Source organism: Erpetoichthys calabaricus, chromosome 10, assembly GCF_900747795.2.
Source record: "Erpetoichthys calabaricus chromosome 10, fErpCal1.3, whole genome shotgun sequence".
NCBI classification, from domain to species: domain Eukaryota; kingdom Metazoa; phylum Chordata; class Cladistia; order Polypteriformes; family Polypteridae; genus Erpetoichthys; species Erpetoichthys calabaricus.
Genome location: NC_041403.2, coordinates 55682975 through 55695639, shown reverse-complemented (window position 1 = coordinate 55695639; position 12665 = coordinate 55682975). Strand labels below are relative to the sequence as shown.

General features: G+C 38.3%; 1 protein-coding gene across 11 annotated transcripts in view; it reads right to left on the bottom strand.

The window, feature by feature from the left end:
- The window catches only part of rnf220a (ring finger protein 220a), a 349766-nt gene that overhangs the window by 73078 nt on the left and 264023 nt on the right, over nt 1-12665 (bottom strand). For all 11 annotated transcript variants that reach the window (XM_051933135.1, XM_051933141.1, XM_028811270.2 and 8 more), the window contains one exon: nt 9519-9561. In XM_051933135.1, the coding sequence (XP_051789095.1) occupies nt 9519-9561 (43 nt within the window). The remainder of the gene's footprint in view (nt 1-9518; nt 9562-12665) is intronic.

Genomic DNA, 12665 nt, shown 5'->3' with positions numbered 1-12665 from the left:
TACAAGCAGCTTGATGGCTTTTGCTGTTTATGCATGTGTTGCTAGGCTGCTGGCACATAGAGGTTATGTTGTTTGCCCTTTGAGTTTCTGTAGAAGAAAATTGTGAGTTTTTAAAATGTTGCACTACGACTGATGTATTTATGATCTTATAGGTCTCTCTCTACCTGTAAGCATCCAGGTGGCTTTGAGTGCTTCTTGGTTTTAATAATTTTAAGTTTTCTTTTCTGGAGTAATCAGAATCTATATTTTCTTATTCTAGTGACTTAATGAGACCACAGTCAAGAATGACCCCCTACATACTACCTTGAAAACGTTTGAACACATTTAAAATGTAAAACATTAAACATTTATCACAAAACATGCAACTATGTCGATGTAAAAAGAAAAAGGAAATAAGAGCTTCTATTGGTATATTAGTGTCTTAATGGCAATGTCTTTGTGTATGGACAATACATGATCTGTGTATAACAAGGGAGCCCCTTTAACTGTATTATCCAGTGATGTGTTATTCAGCCTGATCGGTAAGGTGATCTAAACAGTATGAAAGGACAGGAAAAAGCTGTGCCCTGTGCTATGACTGCTTTGCTGTAGTTCCACAAATTAGAGAAAGTAAGAAGTTGTATTTACTGGTCAAAGGGAGATGAAGCACTTTTTATAAGATTATGAGCTTTTGTTCCCACGCCTATGGGTACCAGGTACTCATTCTGCCTGTGGAGTGGTGATGTAATCATAAATATATGTGAGCATAAGAAACTGGGATAACTAATTGAGCCTCCCAGTCATGCTAGCAGACATTTCAGATGCACAGTGTGTTTGCACTTCCATAATGTGTCATTAATTTCCCAGTTCTTTCTGAAGGTCTAAAAGCAATGGATTCTTTATACTAATGAATTTCTTGTATTTTAACCTCTGTATATTCATACCAGTTCACTGCATATTTCAATAATCATTCAGTACCACCCTTCTCCATTTTCACCATGATCCTCACTAAGACTTGGCAAGGAGTACTGTAGCAGGTAACTAATTGGGCAAGAACTACCTTGGAGCACAAATTACACTTTTGTCCTAATGATGAGGTTGCAGTATGATAATCTCAGTTACTACTGCCATTTAACTATGCACTATAGTGCACTGTATTAGTCTTTTTCACTTGATAGAAGTTAATATCTGTGTTGTCAAAAATACATAAATCTATTAAACCTAATGAGAAAAAACAGACAACTTACATTTACTGAAAGCTCATCAATACTATTTTTCTAATTTCACCCATTTATCATCAGGCTAAGCTCTGAAGGTCCCTAAAGTACTAATATATACTACACTACTTAGTAACTTATTCCATGTATCTATGGTCCTCTGTACGTACATACAATAACTTTCAAATACATGTGTGAAGTTTTCTTTAAAAAAATATTCATCTTGCACACTTTCAGTGTCAGGCCTCTATAACTAATGCTTCTGAGTTGAAATATCCTCACAATGATGTGGTTCCCCAGCCATTTCAATCATACATGTACTCAAATTCTCTTTAAATAAATTGTATAAAAAGGAGAAAAAAACAACAGGTGATCACTTTAAAGGAGAAAAGTGGGATCTTCTCAGGGATTGGGAAAGGTAAAAAAACAAGGAATAAAAACTATACCAAAGTTTTAAAATTAGGGACAAGTAAAATGTAATGGTCTAAGACAAAACTGCAGTTCATTTCAAAAAGAAATTCAGAAACTCTTAAGATTTTTGTCATAAGGAACATCCATTGAGGTATACTGAACACACTGAATGCAGCCCCATTTGAACCTGAAGATATAATGACACCATTAACGGCAATGACTGCAATCATGTGGAAACGTCCGGTAATTGTCCAAAATACCAACACCCAGAATGTCAGTGAGCTCCTGTTGCTTTAACCATTATAAGGACTGATGGTGTTACCTGCAGCTGGGCTGCTTATTCTGCTTACAGACAGGCTGATAATCTGATGGCGTACAGAGTGATAAACTGAATTTTTGCATTAAAAAAAGTGAGTTTTAAAATCAAATCATCGTGCTCTTGAAGTTTTTATTCCTAATAGAGAGGCAATATGGTTAGTTATCTTTTATAGATTAATTTGAATCTACACTTTAATATTCTAGTGACTTAATTTGACCATAGTAACTGCTGTCTTACATGTTTTTTTGTGGCATGCAGGACTGTACCTCAATTTCAGTGTATGTACAGTAGAAATTTTCTGCAAATGAAAGAACAATACTTTAAAGAGTAGTCCATTTTACACAAGTCACTTCCTCCTTTGCATTTGCTGTATGGGAGGCGAGTAGTGTGCAAGTTAATTAATAAATCATCATTGGCAGGTCCTGTGTGGAGGGGGTCCCGGTGTTCAGGTTTGTGGCATTGAGCTGGAGGATGACCTGACCTGGAGCGCCAACACCAAGGAGCTGCTGAAGAAGGTGCAGCAGAGACTGTATTTTCCGAGAATCCTCAGAAAGAACCATCTCCCCAAAAATCTGCTCCTTGCCTTTTATCACTGTTCCATCGAGAGTGTGCTCACGTACGGACTGTGTGTGTGGTATGGCAGCTGCACTTCCTCAGAAAGGAAAGCACTCCACAGGGTCATCAGGACAGTAGAGAGAACAATTGGTTGTACCCTCCCCACTCTGGAACAAATCTACACCTCCCGATGCCGCAAAAAAGCAATAGACATTTCACAGGATTCATCACATCCCGGTTTTTGCCTCTTCCAGCTTTTGCCATCAGGCAAGAGATACAGCGCAATGAAAACCAGGACAAACCGCCTTAAAAACAGCTTTTATCCAAAAGCAATCATGGCCCTGAACTCAGAATAAAAACTGCTCCATATAATTCTCCCAATGTGAAATATAGACCTTAAGTCAACAAGTGCAATTTGTATATTTTGTAAAGTACTTTTATTACTATTCAGTTTGTTATTATTTTCTCTCTTCTTGTCTTTTTAACTCTTATGCCTCACACTGAGTCGACTGCACCTTCAATTTTGTTGTTCCTTTATAAAAGTGACAATGACAATAAAGATCTATCTATCTATCTGTCAGTCATACTCTGCATTGCATAAACAAGTCTTTTCTAGCTGAATAAAGTTTATTCTGCCCAATGTTCTAATTCACCTTTACTATCCCCTTTTCACATGTTCAAATGAAATGGCTAAAAAACAGAAACAGGCATGCATCAGCCTTAGCGTGAAGTGAAGGAGAATATACAGTAAGAAGGCAAGAACGGTTGCAAACTGTACAGGTTATTGCAATCGTGATTCTGTTGATACTGGGAGGGTCTTTGGTAGGCATGCTGGTACTTTAACTGCTGGTATAGAGTAGCACAAGCCATTCTTTAGGTCTCAATCACTGCCACACAGTCATGAGTTGAGCAGTGAGCCACCTAAGCGATGAGCAATGGTGCGCGATGTTTCCTTGTTTTTAAGTGAACTCACTTCACAAAGGGGGAACCCCAATCCCGCTTGTTTCACCAAAGAGCCACTATGAAATAATGATAAAGATAATAGTAATAACAACAACAAAAGATTTACTACTGTGGATGTTTTGGGAAATTTCTACATCTAATTATGCAATTTTCATTTCGCTATAACTTAAGTTTATTACACAGAGAATTCACAAAACATTCTTTTTGTTGCTGATAGATGGCAGCACCTGCCCTGCATTGGTTTATTACAAGAATATTTCCAACAATTCTTTTGTCTTTCCTGCATTGCATTAAAAGTTGCATAATTAGATCTGGACCACCGTGTATTGTTCTGTTATGGCCCTCAGACTTAAATACAAATCACTTAAACTGTAAATTAGCACATGACTATACTTATCTTCTTATATAATACACTACCATGGCTGTCTGATTGTCTTTCCAGGATTTTAAATCACCTGTCGCTTGCAAACCATTTGACCTATTGACCTTAAATTTGGTACACATATACTACGTGACACCTACTATCTGCTTTCGGGTGATGATTGACCTCCAAGGTTATCCCTCTTTTTATTTTTATTTTATTGTAGAATCAACTCTCGGCAGCAGCCAGTAGGGTGGCCATTTGGCGCATGCGTATGGGCACCGTTCTCATTCCCTACCACCTTCAGCATCACTTCCCCTACCTCTTCATATCTTAAATCATTCTTGAAGCAGATTGAACACTTGAGTGCCAGCTTAAGTGAAAAATTAAAGAAAACGTACTAAGAAATTGCAACACAAACACTGACTTAATCAGTTTTAACATGAAAAGATGCCAACAAAAGAAGAGAAGAAGCAGGCCGCTAGGGTGGAGAAAAGAAGCGCTGCTCAGGAAGCAGTATGCACATCAGCCTCTGAGCAAATGAATGCTAAAAGTATAGAGGAAGTATGAAAACTATGAATGCTCAAGTCAAGTGTATTCACTGCATGTTATCGTGCAGTGTGCAGTTACTGGTTTTTAATATTGTAGTAAGTAGGGGATGTCTTAGGACCCCAAAACACCAGATGCAATACTAACAATGGTCCAGGATTCAAATGTGTGCTTAATTTAATAATGAAGTACTTGCACAGGCTTCATCTACAATCAACAATACAATTTTTCTGTATTTTCTTTTCTCCTCTAATTTTCCCCAGCCAAGCATGGTCCATCTTCTTCCCCAGCTTCATCTTGCTAAGTGAGGAGGCAAAGCGGTTCCTTTTATGCTGGACCCAGGAGTGTTTCCAGTGCCACGCCATTGTACCAAAGAGCCACTTCAGGGTCACGTGGAGCCCCCTCAGAATAAGGACATTCATTCTGTACAGTTCCCTCTGGTGACCCATGTTACCCAACAGGGCTGCATAATGAGACTACAATTCGCAAGTTGCCCTAAGGATGTGCACATGGGTGGACCAGCTAAGGGATGATGCCCTCTAGCTCACTGGGTGGAGTCTCCCTGTGTCCTAACTATTTGTTGTCTAACCTGGAAATTTAAACACTAGCCATACTGGGCCTTTTGGACAGGTAAGAGTGATCGATCCCAGTCCCATTTTAACTTTTTGTTTTATTGTTGAGTCGGCTAAGATAATTGGAATCAGGTACCACTATTAAGAAAATAAAAATATAAATTGCAGGAATTGGGGAGGGGGAGGTCTGAGCTTCCCTGCTTAGGCTGCTGCCCCCACGACCCGACCTTGGATAAGCGGTGGATAATGAAAAAAAAAAAAAAGAATGAATTGACGCAAAGTTTTTTTTTTTTTTATATATAATTACCCGGGTTGATGACACAAAATCTCAAACTGATGAATTATCACACTGTAAAGGAGATGTACGGGTCTCTTATACTTAGGAATTACTGATATGTAAAAGTATTAAAAGGTTGAAAAAAATTTGGGAGCAGAAAGAAATCTCAGGTAATGTTTAGAACAGATTTTTTCTTTTATTTATTAAATGTGAAATCTGAACTGTCACACAAAATCCTCAATCATTAGCAGAATAAATTTTATTAACTTCTTTTGCAGTCATCGAGCAAACTTAGTATTGTGCTGTCGAACATTCTCTCTCTCTCCTTGTGCACACATACCTCTTTGTAATTTTAACTTTATTAAAACAACATCACAACTAATTTCTACAATGATAACTATTACATGTCTCTTATACTCGATCCAGGCAAAACCTGTGAAAACCTCTTAATTATTCTAGAAGTACTCATTCTTAATGTTTTAAATGGATTGTTACTGACCCGTACAACTGCTAATAAACAGGAAAGTGTTATATGTCATACCATTACTGACAAAATCTGACCTAGACCCAAAATTTGCTAAGTAATTCTAGAGCTATTTCAAACAGATCTCATCTTTCTAAGTTACTTACAAAGAAGTTGTGGTGCAGCTTTAGTCTCGCCTTACTCATTACAACCTAGCTGACAAACTTCTCTTTTGGCTTTCACATGTGTCACAGTACAGAAACAACAGTGAAACATGTGTAATCAATGACATTCTAAATTCATCCATTATCAAACCCGGTATCTTAACTACAGGGTCACGGGGGTCTGCTGGAGCCAATCCCAGCCAACACAGGGTGCAAGGCAGGAAACAAACCCCGGGCAGGGTGCCAGCCCACCACAGGGCACACACACACACCCACACACCATGCATACACCAGGGACAATTTAGGATCGCCAATGCACCTAACCTGCATGTCTTTGGACTGTGGGAGGAAACCGGAGCACCCGGAGGAAACCCACGCAGACACGGGGAGAACACACAAACTCCACGCAGGGAGGACCCGGGAAGCGAACCACATGCTAAATTCTTTCTATGAATGTAGTATACATGTATGAATGTAGTAAAGTTCCTAATACCACTGAATTCTATTTCATAGTGAAACCAATATTAACTGTCTCCAGGATTGTTGCTCAATGAATTTTTTTGTTTTGCTTTTCTTTGTTATCAGCTAGGTATATCTCATGTTAGTAGTTTTATTGTCACGATTTATGCTCTTTAACTTGTTCCTGCCCTCATCAATATAAAAATCAAAAATCAATGCAGCATCTAATTTGAAATACCACATCATAAATGGTGGATTTGTAAGAAACTCAAGCTTGAATATTGGGAGCAATACAGAGCAGCTACCTTGCAATTTTAAAGTGTCTGTAAAAGGGATTCAAAGAAAAGCTAAGAGCATACTAAAGCTCATGGTGGCTTAAATGTGACCACTAATTAATATGGGCATGCTGAAAACTGCTGCATTAATGAACAACAGTGGTATGTTTAGCTCTGAATTCAAGAACATTAATGTACAGCATATTACTTTTGTAATGCAACATAAAAAGAATGCTACAGTTTCTTCAAGAACCCAACTTCTGACTGGTACCAAGTGGGCTACCTGCTCCAAAATGTGTAACAATCTGCATTTTGGTCATAAGCTTGGATTTTTTTAAGCCAAATTAAGCCATGCTTAAATTCTCCTTTGTGACATTTTCACTTCATGTACAATCAATATAAATTAAGTCTCCCATAAGCAATTAGAGAGCCTCTTTGGCTACACAGAGGAATATTTTCTTTCAAAGGGCAAAAAAATCCTTTGTTGCTAATTAAGAATGAAATAAGTGATCATATCTAATTAACTCAACCGCCAATTTTGGAAAAGTCTGCTGCAAACTCAGCCAGTAGGGCTACACAAGTTTAATGCATGCCAAAAATGAACATTGCTGGTGCCTCCCGGACAAATGACACCTAAGATTAGGAAAAGACCAAAATGGTTCTTAACGAAATTATTTAGCCACTGACTTTCATGTTAAAAAGGAAAGACAGTGATGAGGCCCCGTCACTTGATTAACTCTGCCCATATTATAGGTGGCTTCTTTGTTTCTCTGTCAGTTAAGGTAGTAACAATATGCAGTGTAAAAGCTTTGCCTCGGGCTGCAGGAAAGTTAGTGTGTAAGCTGTTGATTAGCAAATTCTGAAACTGGAGTAACTCACTCAGAACGGTTAGCTCCAAATTTCTTAAAGATTTCTCTCTGACCAGTATGCACAGAGAAAATGATCAACAACATTAAAACACATGAAGATTTTAGAAAAAGAGGCTAAACATTAAACCATGTAAAGTTAAAGCAATTTCAGTAAAACAAAATAAGAGTACACAATTCCACTGTAACCAGTCTTTCAGAAGCTACAGTAATTCCTGTTTTGAGCTACTCTGTCATTTTTCCTTATTTTTTTCCCAAAGATTCACTTTGTTCCTCTTTATGATGGAGTTCAGGACCAAAGAGCAAAATGGAAATGGACAAAAATCACAAACAGAAAGTTAATCTATTGTATGCAGGAAAGAATACGGCAAGTGTTAAAGGGAACACACTACAGAAAGTACGTAAATGAGTGGAAAGCCATGTGAAGTAAACAGAAGTAAGCTCTGGCAAAGTCAAATTTTTAAAGAGCCAAGCATAACCTTTTGATCACTGTCTGTAAGAGAAATGCCAGATACTGAATAAATATTTTTTAGAAATCTAAAATTTGTTTATGAGGCTTGTTGGACGCAGTGTCACTTACTGCGTCAAAAGTGACATGTATAAGAACAAAGGGGAACCTTGCTCAAATTTGAGTTTTAAAAGTCCCTCTGACGATTAAAGAAAGCATTTGTGCAATTGCAGAAAGTAAAATTAAGACAAACTGGACAGAATGAGATAATGACATTAAAGCAGTACAGAAAATTCCTGAATGCAGCAGTTTTCAAGCATTTTCAGCCAACAGTTCCATTAAAATCAACAGTAATGCTCATAAAGCGCTGGCAAAAGCAAAAGGGTGTTTTGGAAGAATTTTTACAGGAAAACACTGCCTCTTCCTGGATGAAATTGCTAATTACATAAACAAATAAATGTTATTGTGCACACATGTGCTCCGGTAGTCTTATGACAGCTACTGAAGGAGAGGACATGTGTGCATGTCCCTTGCAGTCAAGTGACAAGACTTCAGCAAATGTTATATGTGCATATTTAGTTTTAATTAAGTTAAATCGTGGTAGTGCAAACCTGGTATTCCTTCTTTGTGGTGCCAAAAATATGCAGTATGCATGTTCTCCCTGTGCATTTCTAAAATGATCAGTATTAGTGGGTAACTGGGTGTTATTACCTACTTTAACACTGAACACTGGAAATTTGACAGTAATACAATTGAGAAAACAAATTTAGTCCTTTGCCACGCCACTAGATTATACTGTTTCAAAACATCATTTAGCAATTAGCTGAATTAAAACTAAACAGATACTTTAATTATATATTTCTGTTGCTGTATTGCATAGAGCACACTTTTTGTTTCTTGGCTGTGCAACTAAGCCCCTATAGTGCACCGTCCATCACATTTGCTTCTTGATTTACACCTAGTGCTGCAGTGATAATCAAAGCATCAATTGAGCTGATTAAATTTAATAGGCGGTCAGTCATATTTTCTGAAACACTTTGTTGAAAACATTGGAACTTGCTTGAAAAAACACTTGAAAAACACCTGAAAAGTGCCTCAAAAAAGTCAACTAATTATTCGGCATTAGTGGGTCAAGAAACACTGCTGAGGCTCCTTTATACCAATGACAATATGCCTGCAATAATTCTTAGCCTTTTGCAATTTAGATGAACGGCCTAACAGTAAACTAGCATCAAAGGGGCAGGAATGTATGAAAACACCTTGCAATGCAATTTTTAAGTGGCAAAAGGTTAAAAAACAAACAAAAAAACAAAGACTAGAAGACTAGTACTATATAGGCTTTGTGAAAATAAAGAGAAAAATTACTCCAATTCGATTTTCTCTCATCCTGTCACTTGTAAGGTACATAAATACTTGAATAACGATGACAATGATAATAACAACACCACAGCCTTAAAAAGCAACGGTACAGTTTATTAACAATGACCATGATCACGTGTGCGCCAAATCAAAACACGGGGCACCACGTTGCATCTCTAACCACTCTAAAGAAACACATGCTGACCCAACATAATTGCAACGTATTAATCAATGTGATAATATGATGTACGATGGGGAAAAAACAATAAAAAGACACCCACCATTGAGTCGCGTCTGCCTGTTCGCTCTCACTCGTAAAAACGTCTGAGGAAAAAAAGAGAAAAGAGGAGCAAGTGAGAACCCCCTGCTAAATCAGCCCTGCTTTGCATTTGTTCCATTAAGAGTTTCTAAACTGTGGATTGCAGCGGATTGCATCTCTCTCTTCCAATGCGCCGCCTGTAAACACACACACACACACACACACACACACACACACACACACACACACACACACACACACACACACACACACACACACACACCTCTTGCCTCCCATTAGGCTTTTGCCTCTTCTCTTCCATAACGAGTACACATCCCCTCCCCCCTGCGCTTTTCCAAAAGGGAGATCTCGGGAGGCAGCCCTTCTTCGATCACAGCTCGGTCGACTACAGGGGCGCGTTATCAGGCACGCAAAAAAAAGGCACCTAGAATGACTCGACCAGGATGCACGAGGATTGAAAGCGTCTCTTGCCGTTGCTTTTCCTCTCAGCTCAGTATCGCGGGAGCCATGTTGACGACAGTCACGTGACCGGCGCCAAAAGTGAAAGTTCAACTTCAAGCACTTCCTGCACCGAGCACTTCCGCTGGCGCTCACTAGATGTCAGCAACAGGCAAGCCTGCGCAAGGGTGCTGATGCGGGAGATTTGAGAGCGAAGACAGTCGAACAGAGTAGGCGATAACTAGTGCGGGAACATTTGACTCTTTCCAACTTGTTGACTTGAGGCGTTAATTTGTAATAACTGTGGCAAATAATCCCAGAATGTAACGTTTAAACATTAAAAAGTCTGATTAGTTAAAGTCACATTAATTCGGGGTGTTCATAAGAAACGTACTATTTTAATTCATTATGTAGAAGTTCATAATAAACAAGAACAGTTGTGTCAGATATTTCTAAATATTAAAGTGTGTGCTTTCAGTTTAAACGGGATATCATGTGGGGGTTTTCTCGTACTGGTGAGGCAGGAGGCACTAGATAAAAGAAACTGAAGTGATTTCAAAGCATTAGTAAGTTATTTTTATGAACATAAAGTATGACATTTATTCAAAGAGAGCTGTTGTATTAAACGCACTGTAATATTTCTGTTCAGCTTGCTGCATTATCACTAACACCTGCCAAGTCGGTATGCAAACTTGGAATAGTGATCGATGACCAGCTGCCCTTCAGGTCTGTGTTGCTATGGTCTCTAGGTCTTGCAGATTCACTCTATATAGTTCCCGCACGATCGGGCGATATCTTACAGAAGTATGAAGAACAACGTCTGGTTTCAGGCTTTGGCCTTGTCACGTCCGGACTACTGCAACTCTCTGCTAGCAGGAGTATCCACATAAGTCACCAAGCTGCTGCAGATGATTCAAAATGCAGCGGCACATCTGGTGTTCAAACAGCAGAGGTGGACACACGTCAGACCGCTCATTAAGTCACCACCTTGGTTTCCCGTAGCAGCATGTATTAAATTAAAATCGTTGATGCTTGCCTACTGGGCACTCAACGTGTTAGCACCTTCCTATATGGAGAAACTTGTTATGTCTAATGCTCTTTTTTGACCACTCTGGTCTGCTGATAAACGACATCTGGTGATGCCACCTCTGCATGGTATCAAAACTCAGTCCAGACTCTTGCGTAGCTCCTACCTTGTTGGTATGAGCTGCCCATCTCCATTTGAAATTCTGACTCAATAAGAATTTGAATACTCTTGTTCTGTGAATACATCAGTAAGATTTTTTATAATCTAGGACTCATAACTAGGTTGGTTGGGAGCATGCTTTTTTTTTTAATCTGAGCTGTTCACTTTTGATGATCAATTTGTAACCTAGTCTTGTAACACTTGTTCACAGTTTGCTAGACTGATGTTTAGTCGATTATGCTGGCTTCATTTGTAAGTCACTTTGGATAAAAGCATCTGCTAATTGAGTAAATGTAAATGTGAATTTAACTTTGGCACAAGAAGGGTGTGCAGCAGAAAAGTGCACTAACTGGAAACAAACTAGATTTTTTTTGTTTGTTTTAGAGAGACTATTAGTTTGCAAGTTACAGGTTGTATAGTTATTTGTGATGTAAAACACTGGCACACAACTGGAGAAAAATCATTTTCTGGGATGGCTTTAATCGTTTTCCTTCCAACCAACTTACAGCAGCATCTTGGCAGCGATTGTGTGACCTTGTGATAAATGCACTAGCATTAAAACCATAGGACATTTGGTGTAAGTTCAACAAAACTAAACAGTTCATATAACCCCGACTTTATTGAAAAAGAGAGCCAATATGAAATGAGGGAATATTAAAACTTTAAAAGGCATTACTACAAAACAAGGTTATTTCTGCGTAGAAGTGACAAGGTTGGCTTCAGTACGTTTATTTTCTGTTTTCTACATTTTGTTAAAATGTGACTTGCTGACATTATCCACCAATTTTTCAGGATGTTTTGCTTGAACCTTGGACTGGCCCAGTACATTTTTGCATTATCACCCTTGTGTATTTACAGGGTGCAAATGCTTGCTACAGGTGGAGGATCAGGAGGTTAGATGCTCCACACCCAAGAGTATCACTCTTTTAGAAGAATAGTGTTACTTATCAACAGTCAATACACTAGCAACACAATATTTAACATTAATGTAAATCTGAATTTAATGAAATAAAAAAAGATACTAAATACATAAAAAATGGTAAACTCTTTCATGTGATTACTCACAAACTAATAGACCTAGAAACTTGATCTTGGTCTTAATCAGAAAATGATGACCTGGTATATTCTGGAAATTCACAAAAAATTAGGTAGAGGCAAACTGGTGGATAGAAAAGTTTATTGTAATTAAAACATGGTCCATAAGCACATGTATTGATAATCCCCCATCGTACAGTGCATGTCTAGCATTCATATTCAAGTGGAAGTTCTTACATTTGTAAATGACGTCAAGAGAGCTCACTGTTATTTATATCTAGCCTTTTGTAGCATTTTCTTTTAGGACAATAGTGCTGTGAGTTTCACTAGTAATCTGGTATTTTTTAGATAGTTAGTTGTTTTGCTGATGACATTGTGTTCGTTTACAGTTCAGCCTCAAGGCTCTAAAATGCTTGGTTAACCAATGAATCACTGCATTACAGAATTTTCCTGGCTGATTGAACACTGAATGCACTATACAAAATTTAC